This window comes from Ornithorhynchus anatinus, chromosome 19 (genome assembly GCF_004115215.2).
Source record: "Ornithorhynchus anatinus isolate Pmale09 chromosome 19, mOrnAna1.pri.v4, whole genome shotgun sequence".
NCBI classification, from domain to species: domain Eukaryota; kingdom Metazoa; phylum Chordata; class Mammalia; order Monotremata; family Ornithorhynchidae; genus Ornithorhynchus; species Ornithorhynchus anatinus.
In genome coordinates, this window is record NC_041746.1 from 1,530,611 (window position 1) to 1,548,634 (window position 18,024).

The 18,024-nt window shown below is 54.4% G+C and overlaps 1 protein-coding gene across 1 annotated transcript; it reads left to right on the plus strand.

The window, feature by feature from the left end:
- On the plus strand, nt 1-16,847 carry GPR137B (G protein-coupled receptor 137B). Its single transcript, XM_001512652.3, has 7 exons — nt 1-537; nt 8,867-8,916; nt 11,589-11,811; nt 12,481-12,624; nt 13,262-13,390; nt 14,042-14,166; nt 14,916-16,847. Exons 1-7 carry the CDS (start codon nt 166-168, stop codon nt 15,025-15,027), a joined length of 1,155 nt encoding a protein of 384 aa, XP_001512702.1. The 5' UTR covers nt 1-165; the 3' UTR covers nt 15,028-16,847.
- The last annotated feature ends 1,177 nt before the right edge of the window (nt 16,848-18,024 follow it).

The window sequence follows — 18,024 nt, forward strand, 5'->3', positions numbered from 1 at the left end:
CCATCGTCCCCCTGCCCCCCGAGGGAGTGCGACTGATTGCCCGCCGTCCGTCCCCACTCCCCTCGGGCCATGGCAGAGGCCGGCGCCGGCCTCCGGGCCGGGCCCAGCCCCCGGACCGGGGCGACCCGATGAGGAGGTCCCCCTTCCCCCCCCCCCCATCCGCCCATGGAGGGGTCTCCCCCGGGCCGCCCCCCCGGCAACGACTCTCTGCCCCCGACCCTGTCCCCGGCCGTGCCCCCCTACGTGAAGCTGGGGCTGACGTCCGTCTACACCGCCTTCTACTCCCTGCTCTTCGTCTTCGTCTACGCCCAGCTCTGGCTGGTCCTGCACCACCGGCACAGGCGGCTCAGCTACCAGACGGTCTTCCTGTTCCTCTGCCTGCTCTGGGCCGCCCTCAGGACCGTCCTCTTCTCCTTCTACTTCAGGGACTTCCTCGCCGCCAACAAGCTCGGACCCTTCGGCTTCTGGCTGCTCTACTGCTGCCCCGTCTGCCTGCAGTTCTTCACCCTCACCCTCATGAACCTCTACTTCAGCCAGGTGCCGGGCCTGGGGGCTGGGGACGGGGCCGGGGGGCTGGGGACAGGGCCGGGGGGCTTCCTTCCCTGACCCCATTGAACCTCTACCTCTGCCAGGGGCCGGGCCTTGGACTGGGGGCCGGGGGCTGAGCTGGCCGGAGAGGGGTTTGACTCCCCGACACCCGTGCACCTCTGTCTCGGACGGGTGCCGGGGCTGGGGGCTGGGATCAGGTCTGGGGGGAGAGGGGCTTCCGTCCCCGACCCGCTGAACCTCTGCTTCAGCCAGATCTGGGGGCTGGGACCCTGGCAGGGGGCAGAGGGTTCTCCTTCCCCGACCCTACTGAACCTCTGCTTCTGCCAGGGGCCGGGCCTTGGGCTGGGGGGAAAGGGGCTTGCCTCCCTGACACCCGTGAACCTCTGTCTCAGACAGGTGCCGGTTCTGGGGGCTGGGATCGGGTCTGGGGGGAGAGGGGCTTCCGTCCCCGACCCTCGTGAACCTCTGCTTCATTCAGCTCCGGGCCTTGGGCTGGGGGCCGGAGGGTTGGAGGGAGAGGGGCTTCCTTCCCTGATCCGTGTGAACTACTTCAGCCAGATGCAGGGGCTGGGGACTGAGACCAGGGCAGGGGGGAGAGGGGCTTCCTTCCCTGACCCTCGTGAACCCCTACTTCAGCCAGGTGCTGGGGCCGGCACCGGGGCTGGGGGCGGAGGGGCTTGGCTCCCTTGACCCTTGTGACCCTCCACCTCAGACAGGTGCCGGGTCTGGGGGCTGGGATCAGTTCTCGCGGGGAGAGGGGCTTGCTTCCCTGATCCTCATGAACTTCAGTCTGGTGCCGGGCCTGGGGCTGGGGACTGGGAGGGAGAAGGAGGGAGAGGAGCTTGATTCCCTGACCCTCAAGAAACTCTTCCTCAGCCAGGTGTCAGGGCTGGGGCTGGGGGGATAGGGGGAGAGGGGCTTCCTTCCCTGACCCCACTGAACCTGTGAGCCCGTCACTGGGCAGGGATTATCTCTATCTGTTGCCTAATTGTACATTCCAAGCGCTTAGTACAGTGCTCCGCACGTAGTAAACGCTCAGTAGATACGACTGAATGAATGCTTCAGCCACGGACTGGGGCAGGGAGCTCGTCCTCTAGACTCTAAGCTTGCTGTGGGCAGGCACTGTGTCTGTTTATTGTTATATCATACTCTCCCAAGCGCTTAGTACAGTGCTCTGGACCCAGTGAGTGCTCAGTAAATACGACAATGAGTGAATTAACCTGTACTTCAGCCAGGTGCTGGGCTGGGACCAGGGTAAAGGGGAGAGGGTCGTGGTTCCTGACCCTCATGAACCTGTCCTTTATCCTGGGGCTGGGGCAGAGGGTCCCCCTCTAGACTGCAAGCTTGTTGTGGGCAGGGAATGTGTCTGTTTATTGTTCTAGTGTACTCTCCCAAGCGCTTAGTACAGTGCTCTGCACACAGCGAGGGCTCAATAAATACTATCTACTGACTGAGGGGCTTGGTTCCCTGTATAAAAAGGGTAAAGCAATCAAAAGAGATAGTGTGTTTCCCCAGGCATGAGCCAGAGAGAGGTGATAAGGCTCTCTTAATCAGCCCTCAGTCTGTAGGTGTCCAATAAGCACTATTGATTGATTGGTTGGCGTAGTGGATAGCGCATGGGCCTGGGAGTCAGAAGGTCATGGGTTCTAATCCCGTCCTGACTCCACCACGTGACCTTGGGTCACGTCTTGGGCAAGACGCTTTGCTTCTCTGGGCCTCGGTTACCTCATCTGTAAACTGGGGATTGAGACTGTGAGCCCCACATGGGACGACCCGATTTGCCAGTGTCCACCCCAGCTCTTAGTACCGTGCTTGGCACAAAGTAAGCGCTTAACAGATACTATTATTATCGTTATTCAGCTACCTTCCCTCCCCAACCTGGTCTAGGCGGGGACCAGAGCGTGGGAAGAGGGGACGAGGATGGCGTTTGGGTGTGTGAGGAAAGGGAAAAGTCAGCCAGTTGGCTCTGGGATATAGCTGTGCCTGTTAAAACTTGGACATTTCAGGTCTCTCCCTTAACTCTTACTTCACTCCTCCTCACGAGGTTGTATCTTGGGCCTTTTCATCACCCGCATCATACTGAGCGCCTCGCCGTGGCCCGCAGGGTTACTGTGCTGAGCGACACTTCCCCCTTCCCCCGCCCCACACATTGTAAGCTCCTTGAGGGCAGGGATCATTAACGCTCGCTAAATCCCACTGATTGCGGTGGTGAGCAGAGCTCATTACTAAGTGTGGTGGTGGGCAGAGTGGTCTGTTCATTGTGGGCAGGGAATGTGTCCGTTTACTGCGCTTAGTACAATGCTCTGCACACAGTAAGTGCTCAATAAATACTAGCGAAAGAATGTGCCGAGCACCCCACAGTGGCAGGCAGGTCACCGTACGAAGCCTAGAGGAAATGTACGCTGTCCCCCAGGGTTCTTGTATCTGACACAATGCTTAATAAGAGTAATACTTATAATACTATTACTGATACTAATTGTGGCATTTGTTAAGCACTTACTCTGTATCAGGAACGGTAATAAGCGCTGGGGTAGATTCAAGCTAGTCAGGTTGGACACAGTCCCCGTCCCACGTGGGGCTCACAGTCTTAATCCCCATTTTACAGATGAGGGAACTGAGGCACAGAGAAGTGAAGCGACTTGCCCGGTCAGTACAGTGCTCGGCATATAATAAGTGCTTGACAAATAACATAATTCATGTACAGGAGAAGTAAAAAGACGGCCCCTGTCCTCAGAGAGCTTCCAATCTTCCTGACCAGACCAACCCTGTCCACTTCAGCTCCCTCCCCTTTAACCCCTCCTGGCCACCAGGCCTCTGCCCAAGGTAGCCCAAAGGGAGCTCCAGGCCCCGGGGACGGTAGCGGTACCGTGGCGGGGGAGTGTTTGACTCACGGAAAGTGAGCAGGGTGATCCCGGGGACCGTCCGGAGGGCCGTGGCCGGGAGGAGGGCCGGCACACGGGCCTACGCCCATCTCCGAACCCCGTCCCGGCGTCTCTCCACCTCGGGTGGGGAGAGGCCCCGAGTGATGGCCGTAAAACCGCCACGGCAAGCTTTAATGGGCTCCCTCTCCCCGGGGCCATCTGTCCAGGGCCCGGTCTTCGGCGGCCCGGATTCCGGAACAGCCGAAAGGCTTGCTTTTCACTAGTTAAAGGGATGGTAAAACGGTCTGCGAATGCGACGTGCTCTATAAAGGCCTAATGAGGGCTCAGGTTTATGAGCTGGGGCCCTTGCCCTGAAAGCCAGGACACAAGGACTCACAGTCGTCCCCCGTCTCCTTCCCATTCCTCATTAAAACTCTCCTGTTGGCGACGTTCTTCTGTCGGGAAAAACCCGGGCCCACTTCTGGAGGTGAGGGGAGGGTAGTCAGGCAAGGAGGGGTCGCTTGGGAAGGCAGGGAGACGGGCTGACCTTTTTGTCCATGTCTGTAATTTATTTATTTATATTAATGTCTGCCTCCCCACTTCTAGACTGTAAACTCATTGTGGGCAGGGAACTTGTCTTTTTATGGCTGTACTGTACTCTCCCAAGCGCTTAATATAGTGATCTGGACACAGTAAGCAGTCAATAAATACTATCGAATGAACACTGGACGGACGTGGGACAGGCAGTCAGGAGACCCGAGTTTTCACTCGGTCGTATTTTTTGAGTGCTTCCTCTGGGCAGAGAACTGTACTAAGCGCTAGGGAGAGCACAATGAAATGATTTAACAGAGTTGGCAGAGACAGTCTCTGCCCACAACGAGTTAACAATCTAGAGAGGGACTTACCTCTGACCCAGCCTGTTGTGTGACTTTAGGCAAACCACTTAACCTCTGTCAGCCTCAGTTTTCTAATCTGTAAAATGGGGATGCTCTGCCTCTCCCTTTCTCTTAGTCTCACCTGATCTGTGTCTGATCTCATTGTCTTGTAAATAATAATAATAATAATTGGGGTTTTTTTAATGCGCTCACAAAGTGCCAGGCACTGTACTAAGGACGAGGGTGGATACAAACAAATTGGGTTGGGCCCAGCCCCGTCCCATATGGGGCTCACAATCTTCATTATTAGTAGTAATAAAAATGATAATAATCTTAAGTGCTCACTATGCGTCAAGCACTGTTCTACACACTGGAGTAGATAGAAATTAATGAGGTCGGACAGAGTCCCTGACCCACATGGGGCTCACTGTCTCTGAATCCCCATTCTACAGGTGAGGTAACCGAGGCACAGAGAAGAGATTTGTCCAAGGTCACACTGTAAACAAGTGGCGGAGTCAGGATTAGAACCCAGGTTCTACCTCTAGCGTGGATCAGTGGGAAGAGCACAGGCTGGGGAGTCAGAAATCCTGGGTTCAGATCCCGGCTCTGCCACTCGTCAGCTGTGTGACTTTGGGCAAGTCACTTAATTTCTCGGTGCCTCAGTTACCTCATCTGCAAAATGGGGATTAAGACTGTGAGCCCCACGTGGGACAACCCGATCACCTTGTATCCCCCAGCGCTTAGAACAGTGCTTTGCACATAGTAAGCGCTTAACAAATGCCAACATTATTATTATTATTATTATTATTATTACCCTGCCATGTGCCCTGCGGTGGGCACAACCCACTACAGCCCCCTGCCCACCATACACACCCTGTAAATACCAGTGAGGGATTAATCTTCCCCCCTTCGGTGCAGCCCTCTCCCAAGCGCTTAGTACAGCGCTCCGGACACAGGAAGCGCTGAGTAAATGCGACTGACCGACTGACAGCCCGTCCCCGTCAGAGTCGTGGCTGGTGGCGGCAGAAACGAGGTGACTCACTACCACGGTGCTGTTGCCTCTGTGGGCTGGGTTGTTTTTTTTTTCTTTGTCTTTTAAGAGGAAACAAATGGGGAAGAGGCAACCCGGGACCGTTGCTTGCTAACAGTCACATGCAAGGAGAAGAGCCATCCCCGCTCGGCCTGAAACTCCTTGTTAAGGAAACTGGGGAAGGGTCACTTGGGGGTGGAAAATTCGGCGCCGAGGGGTTGGAGCCAGGTGGCTCACCTGAGGCGGAATGGACACCGCTCCTCTTCCTCCTCCTTCTTCTCCTCTTCATTCTCCAGGCCTCTGTTGTCCTCTTTCTCTCTCCTTCATTTAAAAAAGACAAAACCCTCCAAACCCCCCGTAAATAAAGCCTTGATTTTCCTAGTGGGGTAGATGTGCCTGACTGCAGATTCCTCCTGCCCCCTCCCCATCGCCCCGACTCCCTCCCTCTGCTCTACACCCCTCCCCACCCCACAGCATTTGTGTATGTATGTACAAATTTATTACTCTATTTTATTAATGATGTGTATTCATCTGTAAGTCTGTTTATTTACATTGATGCTACTGATGCCTGTTTACTTGTTTGGTTTTGTTGTCTGCCCTCCCCCTTCTAGTCTGTGAGCCCATTGTCGGGTAGGAATTGTCTCTATTTATTGCCTAATTGTTCTTTCCAAGCACTTAGTACAGTGTTTTGCACATAGTAAACACTCAATAAATACGATTGAATGAATGAATTAGTTAATTAATTAATTCAGAGCAGAGGCAGAATGGCCTAGTGGATAGCTCATGGGCCTGGGAGTCAGAAGGACCTGGGTTCTAATCCTAGCTCTGTCACTTGCCTGCTGTGGGACCTTGGGCAAGTCATTTCACTTCTCTGGGCCTCAGTTACCTCATCCGGACAATGGGGATGAAGAGTGTGAGCCCCATATGGGACAGGGACTATGTCCAACCCGATTTGCTTGTATCTACCCCAGTGTTTAGTACAGTGCCTGGTACACAGTAAACACTTAACTAATACTATAATTATTATAGTAGCAATAATAATAAGTAGCCACTGGACTTAGTCTGAGGCAATGCAGGGCTTTGGCCTAGTGAGCCCATCAGCAGTAATTACTGTGTGCTGAGAGCTTAGAAGACTACAGTAGAAAAAAGACATCATCATCATCATAATTGTGGTATTCATTATTTTTTTCTATGTTCTAAGCACTATACTAAACGCTGGGGTTGATACAATATAAGCAGATCAGAAACAGCTGCTGACCCTCCTGGGACTCAGAGTCCAAGAGCGTTTAAGGAAGGAGAACAGGCATCTTAGCCCCATTTTATAGATGAGGTAACCGAGGTCCAGAGAAGTCAGAGAAGTGGCATTTCTAAAGTGCTTACTATGTGCCAAGCACTATACTAAAAGCTGGGAGAAATACAAGTTAAAAAGGTGGGACACAGTCCCTGTCTCACATCGGGTTCACACTCTTAATCCCCACTTTACAGATGAGCTCACTGAGGTCCAGAGAAGTGAAGTGACTTGCCCAAGTTCCCCCAGCAGAGAAGTGGAGGAGCCGAGATTAGAACCCAGGTCCTTCTGACTCCCAGGCCTGGGCTCTATCCATTCGGCCACACTCTTCTCAAGGTTCATTTTCTCGCAACGTCCTGTGGGAATGAATTCCCCGGGCTTCCCACCTTCTGCGAAGAGATGGGTTTCAACCTTGCCCCCTTCAAGCTCCGGTGAGTTTTTGACCTCAATCGGCTGGAGGGCCTCAAATCCCAAGTCGAAGAGGGAGGAGGTCGGATTCATTTCGAGGAGGTCTTTTTACAGAAGCGCGCAGGAGCGCTTTTTAATCTGAGGGTCCAAACCTCGCTTTATAGTTAGACCCCGGCCGTGACCCGCATCTCTTCTCGTACAACGAGGGAGGTGTCCGCTATGGACACCAGTTTCCTCTGGCGTCTCCCCCAACCCGCCGCCCTAGAAAATACGAGTCCGTTTCCGAGGGAACGCGGCTTCCGTCGGCTCTGGCTTTTTCAGAGAGGCTTTTGCTTTGAAACTCTCGCCTCGTTTTTCCGCGGCGTTTAAGGTTAGACGAGGGACGGTGAACTTTTCTTCTCTTTTCTGTGAAGTCGGCTCAGGTATTACCGTGTCTGTTGTAGCCTAGGGGAAAGGGATGTAGACCCGGAGACTGGCAGGCAGGAGTGCCAACTCTACCCCTGACCTGCTGTTGGCCCTCGGGCAGATCGCTTACCCTCTCTGGGCCCTCAGTTTCCTCATCAGTGACATGGGTGTAGTACACCTGCCTTCCCCGGAGGGAGATAGTTGATGTGAAAGCGCTTGGGGGAAAATAAAAAGCAGCCAAGATCCGGATTCCGGAGTTAGCATTTAAGCGGCCCTTGCAGACTTGAGCGTGTTCAGCCTGGCTAATAGAGGAAATCGGTGAGGAGTGTTGACAGAACCCACTCTCTGTGGCCCAGCTTGCTTGGGCCACCCTCCGGCTCCTCTTTGTAAGAGAAGCAGCTCAGGAAGGAGGCGCGGGACGGGTCCAGGGTCACCGGCGAGTCACCGGGGGTTACAGTGCTCTGTAGGCGCTCAATAAATACGATTGAATGAATGAACGGGGGCGAGGCAGGGGCTGAATCCGGCACCCTCGCCCCTCACCTCCCCGCGTTAGGTCTGAGCTCTCCAAGGCCCACCTGGGTCTGAAGAGTGTCCGAGGTCAAATGGCTACCGGGGAGGGAGGCGGAGCAGGGGAGAAATCCCGGGTAGTCCGAGGAGCGGGATGGCTGGACAGGGCAGGTTGGGAGGGACAACTCTCCCCATCCTCCCCGGGGCTGCCCAGGATATGCAGCTGGGAACGGCGGCGTGGGGAACGGTACTCTCTCAAGCGCTTAGTACAGTGCTTTGCCCATAGTAAGCGCTCAATAAATACGATTGAATGACTGACCGATCAATCAAGCCACAGTATTAATTGTAGCATTAATCACTGGGAAGCAGCGTGGCCTAGCGGATAGAGCACGGGCCTGGCAGTCACCAGGTCTTGGCTCTGCCACTTGCCTGCTGGGTGATCTTGGGCAAGTCACTTCACTTCTCTGGGCCTCAGTTACCTCGGTTGTAAAATGGGGATTAAGACCGTGAGCCCCATGTGGGACATGGACCGGATCCAATTTGATTACCTTGTATCTACTCCAGTGCTTAGAACAGTGCCTGTCACACAGTAAGCGCTCAACAAATACCATAAAAAAAAAAGCGTCCCCACCAGCCACTTTGCGGTGCAGGCCTTTGGACACAGGGAGCCAGGTGGGGAGGTGGGGATGGTTCGGTGCCGACTGTCACTTCTGCTGCAAACACAACTCTAGCGCTCGTCCTGCTGGCAGAGTGGGAGGCCCTTTCCTCTCTTGATCATGCGTGTGCGAGAGGCCCAGTGACCCAGGAAAGGGTCCTTGCTGCCTCAGTGGGCCCAGAGGGGCCGGGGGCTAAAGGTTCCCACTCAATGGCCCTAATCCCCGGGGGCACTATCTTGGGATCGGTCCCTCCCGCCTCTAAACTTTTCTCCTCCTCTCTTTAACAGGTCATTTTCAAAGCCAAATCCAAGTTCTCCCCTGAGCTGCTCAAATATCGGTAAGGGTCCCCATGGCGGGGCTGGGGACGGGGGTGGGGAGGGGGCGTCTCTTGGGGCTGGGGGTTAAGCGGACGGACCCCGGTCACCAGAACCCCCTCCCTGGGATCGGGGTTTCCCCCCAATTACCTGGGTTCTCATCCCGGCTCTGCCTCTCCTCTGCTGTGAGATCCTCGGGCAAGACACTTCACTTTGCTGTGCCTCAGTTTCCTCATCTGTAAAGGGATTAAGACCGCGAGCCCCACGTGAGACAAGGACTGTGTCCGACCCGATTTGCTCATATCCACCCCAGCCTGGCACCTAGAACCCAGGTCTTTCCGACGTCCAGACCTGTGCTCTAACCATTAGACCATGCTGCTTCTCTGGGTAGACTTGAGTGCTCAGTACGCAGTAAGCACCCCGATGTCACAGATTAATCCGTCCCTCTGTGCCTGTTTCCTCATGTGTAAAATTGGAACCGAATGCTCGTTCTCCCTCCCTGTTAGACTGTAAGCCCCCCGTGGGCCCGTCTGACCCAATTATCCTTTCCCTCCTTCGGCCACACGCGTACACCTGAACCCGCTGATCAGAAATCTCTGGGCTCAAACGACGTCTCCCGGGATGCTTTGGAAGCGTTCCAAGAGCTCCTGCCCGCTCTCCCCGCCTCAACCCACCAAGCGACGACCGGATTAATATCAGTCCGAAATAATGATGATAATAAGCAGCCCCCAGGGCCTTTTCATCTTCAAAGCGGCCTGTGCTGGCGGAGTTGGGTGGTCTCCCGGGAGGCAGAGAACCGCCCGGCTCGCCTCGGTCCCATTCTGAGTCACCCAGAAGGGCAAATCTCGGGCAAGGAGGGGGTTGGCTTTGTTGCGGAGGGCTGAGGGGTCCTAGATCCTTCCTTGTGCTCTCTGGTCCATCCGTTCGGATGCTGACCCCTCCAAACGGGGCCAGGTCTGAGGGCATCCGCACCCCCGACTTGATTCGGTAAGCACTTATCCTGTGCTAATAATAATGATAATAATACTTGTGGTATTTGTTAAGCGCTTCCTAAATGTCAGGCACTGTACTAAGCGCTGGGATGGATACAAGCAAATTGGGTTGGATGCAGTCCCTGTCCCACGTGGGTCTCACAGTCTCAATCCCCCTTTTTCAGATGAGGTAACTGAGGCCCAGAGAAGTGAAATGACTTGTCCAAGGTTGCTTAGCAGCGAGCGGCAGGGCCGGAATTAGAACCCGTGACCCTCTGGCTCCCAAGTCCGTGCCCTATCCATTCCTCCACGGGGTGGATGCAGGGACAGGTCGCTCCCTGTCCCTCAAGGACTCGGATGAAGAGGGAAGGAGAAGAGACCTCAATCTCCATTTTCCAGAGGAGGAGGCTGAGGCCCAGCGCGGCTAAGCCCAAGGCATCGGGAGCCGACCGGGGGTGGGGCTGGAACTAAGAATAATAATCATGAATAATTATAGTACTTGTTAAGTGCTTACTAATAGCCGAGCAATAATAATAATGTTGGTATTTGTTAAGCGCTTACTTAATGTGCCGAGCACTGTTCTAAGCGCTGGGGTAGACACAGGGGAATCAGGTTGTCCCACGTGGGGCGCACAGTCTTAATCCCCATTTTACAGTTGAGGGAACTGAGGCACCGAGAAGTTAAGTGACTTGCCCACAGTCACACAGCCGACAAGTGGCAGAGCTGGGATTCGAACTCATGACCTCTGACTCCAAAGCCCATGCTCTTTCCACTGAGCCAGGCTGCACTCTTCTAAGCACTGGGGTAGCAGATTGGCATAATGGAAAGAGCACAGGCTTGGGAGTCAGAGGACATGGGTTCTAATCCCGGACTCTGCCACTTGCCACCTTGGGCAAGTCACAACTTCTCTGTGCTTCAGTTACCTCATCTGTAAAATGGGGATTAAGACTGTGAACCCCATGTGGGACAACCCAGTGACCCTGTAATAATAATAATAATGTGGGTATTTGTTAAGCGCTTACTATGTGCAGAGCACTGTTCTAAGCGCTGAGGTAGATACAGTGTAATCGGGTCGTTCCACATGAGGCTCACAGTTAATCCCCATTTTACAGACGAGGTAATTGAGGCACAGAGAAGTGAAGTGACTCGCCCACAGTCACACAGCTGACAAGCGGCAGAGCCGGGAGTCGAACCCATGACCTCTGACTCCGAAGCCCGGGCTCCTTCCACTGAGCCACACTGCTTTCTATCCCAACACTTAGAACAGTGCTTGGCACATAGTAAGCGCTTAACGAGTACCATTCTTATTATCATTACAAATTCATCAGGTTGGACGCAGTTCCTGTCCCACGTGGGACTCCCACTCTTAATCCCCATTTTCCAGATGAGGTAACTGAGGCCCGGAGAAGTGATGTGACTCGCCCGAGGCGCCCCAGCAGACGAGTGTTGGGACCCGGGATTAGAACCCAGGTCCTTCTGCCTCCCAGGGCCCGGGCCCTGTCGAGCCTCCAGACTCCGACTCCCAGGGCTCTTCCCACCAGGAGGCAGGTCGGCCCCCGGACGTTCGCCTGTAGGTCGGGGGGAAACACCCAGGGGCGGGGTTGCTTAGCGACACTGCAACGGTGGAGGGGCCGTCCCCTGACCCTCCACCGGCCAGCGGGGACCAGCGAGCGGCTCCGCCGGGGCATCCTCAGGTGTGGGTCGGTCTCCCCGTCTCGCCGCAGGCTGGCCCTGTACCTGGCCTCCCTGGTCGTCAGCCTCGTCTTCCTGCTGGTGAACCTGACGTGCGCCGTGCTGGTGAAAACGGGGACCTGGGAGAGGAAGGTGGTCGTCTCGGTGCGGGTGGCCATCAACGACACCCTCTTCGTGCTCTGCGCCGTCTCCCTCTCCGTCTGCCTCTACAAGATCTCCAAAATGTCCTTGGCCAACATCTACTTGGAATCCAAGGTAGGGGCCTGAGGGAAGGGGCAGGCTACAGAGACAGTTCAGGGTCTCTCCCTGAGGCCGGTAGCAATTATAAAAGTAATAATGACGATTGCGATATTTGTTAAGCGCTTACTATGGACCAAGCACTGTTCTAAGCGCTGGGGGAGATGCAAGGTTATCTGGTTGTCCTATGCGGGGCTCACAGTCTTCATCCCCATTTGACAGCTGAGGCAACTGAGGCCCGGAGAAGTGGTAGTGACTTGCCCAGAGTCACACAGCTGACAAGTGGAGCCGGGATTAGGACCCATAATAATAATGTTGGTATTTGTTAAGCGCTTACTATGTGCAGAGCACTGTTCTAAGCGCTGGGGTAGACACAAGGGAATCAGGTCGTCCCACGTGGGGCTCACAGTCGTCATCCCCATTTTACAGATGAGGTAACCGAGGCACAAAGAAGTGAAGCGACCTGCCCACGGTCACACAACCGACAAGCGGCAGAGCCGGGATTCAAACCCATGACCTCCGACTCCCAAGCCCGGGCTCTTGCCACTAAGCCATGCTGCTTCTCTAGGGTCAAGCGTGGTCTCTGGAGCCCTGCCCTCCGCCTGGGAAGCCCAGCGACCCAAGCCTAGAGAGGATGGTGCCGGGGGGGCCGAGGGGGGGGGTCCCACATTTCCACTGTCCTTTCAGGGCTCCTCCGTGTGTCAGGTGACGGCCATCGGAGTGACCGTGATCCTGCTGTACGCGTCCAGGGCCTGCTACAACCTGTTCACGCTGTCCTTCTCTCGGCACGGAAGCTCGTTCGATTACGACTGGTACAACGTGTCTGACCAGGCGAGTGGGTACCCCCCCCAAGCCGAGGGGGGGAACTGGCTCCCCCCTACATCGATCCCTCGATCCATCCGAACTGAGCCCGGAGCCTTATATTCGTTCATATTTATTGAGCGCTTACTCTGTGCAGAGCAAGTGCTTGGGACAGTGCATTAGAACAATAAGCAGACACATTCCCTGCCCACAACGAGCTTACAGTCGGGGGTGGGGGAGACCGACGTTAATAGAAATAAACAAATGGCGGATAGAGGTGGTGTGGGGCTGGGAGGGGGGATGAATAAAGGGAGCAAGTCAGGGCGACGCAGAAGGGAGTGGGAGAAGAGGAAGAGGGGGCTTGGGCTGGGAAGGCCTCTTGGAGGAGACGGGCCTTCGTAAAGCTTTGAAGGGAGAGTCACTGTCTGTACTAAGTGCTTGGGAGAGGACCCAAGGAGCGGAGCAGGCGGCTCTGACCCTCCGGAGGTTTCTTTTCCAGATCGACACAGGAATGTGTCCGTTTGCGTCATATTGTACGCTCCCAAGCGCTTAGTCCAATACTCGGCACGCAAAATAGCGCTCGATAAATACGACTGAATGAACGGTTTTGGGGGGAGGTAGGGGGTCCTCCTCTTTCCTCGGCGCTCACGCCTCTGTCTCCCCACAGGCCGATTTGAAGAGCCAGCTGGGGGACGCTGGGTACGTGGTGTTCGGGGTGGTCCTCTTCGTGTGGGAGCTCCTGCCCACCTCCCTCGTCGTTTATTTCTTCCGGGTGCGAAACCCCACCAAGGACCCGGTGAGCGAGTGTGGTCGCACCTGTGGGAGATTTGTGGCTCGGCTCCGCCCACCGCGGCCCACTTGTTTCCCCCCCACCCGAGAGCGTCGCTGTTTTGGACTGTCACAGTTCTGGGCCAATTAACGTGGCCTAATGGTTAGAGCACAGGCCTGGGAGTCAGAAGGACCTGGGTTCTAAACCCTCTCCGCCGCTTGTCGGCTGTATGACCTTGGGCAAGTCACTTCACTTCTCTGTGCCTAAATCACCTCATCTATAAAATGGGGATTAATACCGTGAGCCCCACGTTACAAGTTAGGTTGGACACAGTCCCCCTCCCACGTGGGGCTCACGGTCTCAATCCCCGTTTTCCAGATGAAGGAACCGAGGCCCAGAGAAGTGAAGTGACTTGCTCAAGGTCACACAGCAGACAGGTGGCGGAGCTGGGATCAGAACCCAGTCCCGTGCTCTCTCCACGAGGCCATGCTGCTGCTTCTTATTCCCGGAGGATTTTGGAAAACGCATTTCCCAAGCTCCACTCCTGTCCCCTCAGTTCCACCCTCCCGGGGGGCCAGAACCTTATCCCCACCACCCCGGGCTCTGCGGGCGGAGGGACGGTTCAGGCTGCTGCCTTCAGGTAGGTGAGACGTCTAACGACCCCGACTCTCCTTGTAGACCAACCCCAGAGGGGTCCCCAGCCACGCGTTCAGCCCCCGCTCCTATTTCTTTGACAACCCTCGGAGGTATGACAGCGATGACGACCTGGCCTGGAACGTCGCCCCTCAGGGATTCCAGGGAAGGTGAGAGGAGACAGACACCCCGGTTCGTGTCCTCGGAGGGTCCGTGGACGGGAGAGGAAAGGCACTAGCCCCTGGGGAGGGCTGTTTATTCACAAGAGCGTTCCGGCGGCTGCTGAGACCCACGGCCTTCTGGAAGCCGGGGGTGGGGTGAGGGAGGGTTGGGGGATAATAAAAATAATGGTATTTTTTACGCACTTACCGCGTGCCCCGTACTGTACTAAGTGCTGGGCGGGAATACGAGCCAATTGAGTTGGAGTCAGAAGGCCCTGGGTTCCGATCCCGGCTCTGCTACTTGTCTGCTGCATGGCCTTGGACAAGTCACTTAACTTCTTTGTGCCTCAGTTACCTCATCTGGAAAATGGGGATTAGGACCGTGAGCCCCACGTGGGACAGGCACTGCGTCCAACCTGTCTTGTACCCCCCCCCCGGCCCCTCCGGACTTAGGACAGTGCCTGGCACACAGTAAGCACTTAACAAATGCCATGTAAAAAAAACCAAAACCACTGATTCATTGATTCGCTCAGGCGCCCCAGCTCAGTGCTCTGCACACAGTAGGTGCCCAGTCAATACGGCTGCAGTAGCGAAAACTAGTCAGATGGTCCGGGAGACTAGTAGTTCCTTCGGCCTTGGCCTCACCATCCTTTCCAATTACGTTAGGCACCTGGTCAAACCCAAAGATGAAAGAAGCAAGAGGAGGATGTCTGAAAGGCTTTGGATTCATTTATTCGGGGTTTTTTTCCTCCCCTCAGCTTCGCTCCAGATTATTACGACTGGGGTCAGCCTTCGAGCAGCTTCACCGGGCACATAGGGTCTTTGCAGCAAGACTCAGACTTGGATAACGGGAAACCAAGCCACGCGTAGGAGAGGGCGAGGAGGGAGGATTCTGGATCCGCGGGCAGCGACAAGACTCCAGCGCCAGGACCGGCCTGTCGTCCCGCCTTCCCGTCGGCCCGGGGAGGGGGGCATCAAATGCGAATTCAGACCGATGAAGTCTGCAGCCTCGGGTGAGACGAGGCTTGCCCTTCCAAGCGGGCCAATTTAAACGGTTTCTTTCGCACCTTTACGAACGGGCACACTTCGTAATAATGTAATAATAGTGCTTAAGGGGGCTAGCGATACTTTTCCGAGAGTTTGTCGACGCAATGTATTTAGTTTGCACAGGAATTTTTATGCATAACTCACTTTAAAACTATATGTCGTGTAGTTTAATATAATCACGTAGGGTCCTGGGACATTCCTCAGCCCCTTAAAAAAAAAAAATCCTCACCTCCAGTTTAGAGTTCCAGGATTTCTGCTAAGGAAATCCCCTCTTTCCAAATGCTTTTTCCTCTTTCCTGCACAGCGAGACCCTAAATGTGTGATTAGCAGGAGGAGGGCCTGAACGACTCGGCGAGGGAGGGTGGTCCGCAGCCAGGACGAAAAGCTCTGGCTTTCTCCAGTGGGATGACAGCAGAGCAAGGTGGAGAGAATAAATGACTATGGGAGGCGGGAGAGTGGGGCTCCGGCCCAGCTCTGCCACTGCTTGCTGGGTGACCTTTTGTGAGTCAGCCTCTCTGGGCCTCACTTTCCTTTTCTGTAAAGTGGGGGTAAAATATAGGTTCTCCCTGACGCCCTAGTGAGGCCCGCGGGAGACAAGGATTGGGTCCAATCCGGTTGTCATATTTACCTCTGCATTGGGCACGTAGTTAGCGGCTAAAGAACATCATTACCGGGGGAAGCCATCAGGCACGGGTGCATTTTGCCCCGGTCAAAGAGAGGCAAACCGGGGCAAAGCCCCAGCCTCCACAAAAGGAAGTTGGGAGGGGCGGCTTTGCTGCTCCTTGATCAATCGGTGTCAAACGCACCTGATTTTAACGAGGGTCCTCACTGATCTTTGAAGCCCTGGCTTGGGTTGGTGCCCCGGGGCGGGGGTCTCCATCCTTCAGGACCGGAAAGCCGGAGCCCCGGGGAGCCCATCCTAGAGCCCGACCCCCGGCTCCGCAATCCGGAACGGGGAATCCGAAAGCCTCTCAGGAACTCAGAGAAGCCAGAGAACGGAGCCCAGGAAAGGTGTGACCTAACATTCCGGGCCCCTGACCGGGGTTCATCCGTCAGAGCCGGGGGTGAGTGCAACTCCCGGGGCACGGCTTGTCCGGAACGGGAGCAGGAGGTCAAAGCCTCACCCTCCTTCCTGCCCGGGTCTTGGCATAGGAAAGGGCCCGAAACCAACCCCGGCTCCCAAGCCGTCTGCCCCCTTTTCAGAGAGTTGCCAAGGACCGGACTGGTTGCCCGGCCCGGCTAGAGACCCATCCCGGCCGTGGCCACGGGCCGCACAGCCCTCTAGCCAGCAAGGCCCCCGGGTTAGCTGAGAGGTGGACAAAGATAAGCCAGCGCTCAGCTTACAGAGACAAATCCGAACGCAACGCAACATTCTGGGACCAAAGGCAAGGTGTCTAATCTCTGCTCCTTCAGGGGTTCCGAGGAATGATAGCCAGGGTGAAGACTCACATCTCAAATAACCCCCACTAAATTCATTGTTCTTGGGAAACAAAATAACTAACTTTGGGGCATTCACTTAAAGATGATTTACTTAGAGAATTTTATGATCTTTCAGGGCATTTGCGCCCTGAAATAGGATTGCACTGAATGTTGCCTTAAACTTGTTTACTCTGATTTTAAAGATTAAACCTTAAAAAACAATACTTTGCTCTCTCTGCTACTGAATAACTGCCGGGAAAGGTCTCTGTGTATCCTTCAACAGCACTCCATTGCTTTTCACACTGTGATTGCATCGTATCCTGTCAGGCGCGTGTGGTCAAAAGAACACTCCCCACATGTGGATATTTCATTAGGATGAATTATTTGTTTGGAGAGGGGACAAAACCTTATTCCTGCTGACCATTCCAGGTGTGTTTCCAAAACTGTCCAAGTAAAAGCAAACAAGGTTTATAGCTGATGAATAGATTAGTCCAGAGCTTGCAACACGCAATCAAAAGCACACCAAAAGCATGCTGCTAGGAAATGATCCCTCACTCCCTCTCCACAGAGAGCGGGGGAGAAGAGTGGGAAGAAAAATGCAATTTTCATTTGGGTCCCCGATTGATTAACCTAAAAGCAAGCTGAATTTTTCTTCCAACCCATCTCCTGCAGTCTCTCTCCTCGCTATACTGATAAAGCTATTCATTCTAAGAAATCTAAGGAGGCCCAGAAGAAATTAAAGGTTCCATTGTTAGCGATTGTAAAAATTATTCAGATCCCAAACCTATTGCTTTCCCATAAGAAGAATAATCATCTAACGAAGACTTGCAGGATTTCCAACCCACGGATCCAGCTGACCATATCTGAGTGAAAATCACAAACGAACCCTTATTCCGAAAAGACTGAGTAACAAAAGATGCTCATGGGGCAGTCTTTTTTCATTGAGCGCTTACTTTGTGCAGAGTACTAAGCACTTCGAAGAGTACAATATAACAATAAACAGACATGATCCCTGACCACGACAAGCTCACAGTCTAGAGGGGGAGACATTAATAGAAATAAATGACAGATATTGACATAAGTGCTGTGAGAGGCTGGGAGCTCGGGATGAATAAAGGGAGCGAGTCAGGGCGACGCAGAAGGGAGTGAGAGAAGAAGAAAGGGGGGTTTAGTCAGGGAAGGCCTCTTGGAGGAGACGGACCTTCAAATAAGGCTTTGAAGTCGGGGCAAGGGGCATAGATTTGGGGGCTGTTCCTATGAGGCCCAGGTGCCTGCCTGCGCTATTTACAGGAACATGGAGAGTCTCACTACACAAGTTATGGAATTTTTTTAAACCATGATTTATCCTTTAAAATCCCCCTGGCTGATTTAGAAAGCATCGAATTTCCAACGTTTGGATGA

Coding starts and splice junctions, on each gene's coding strand:
- GPR137B (XM_001512652.3), top strand. CDS start 166: ATGGAGGGGTCTCCCCCGGGCCGCCCCCCCGGCAACGACTCTCTGCCC. Junction 538..8,866: donor TGAACCTCTACTTCAGCCAG/GTGCCGGGCCTG, acceptor TCTCTTTAACAG/GTCATTTTCAAAGCCAAATC. Junction 8,917..11,588: donor CCTGAGCTGCTCAAATATCG/GTAAGGGTCCCC, acceptor GTCTCGCCGCAG/GCTGGCCCTGTACCTGGCCT.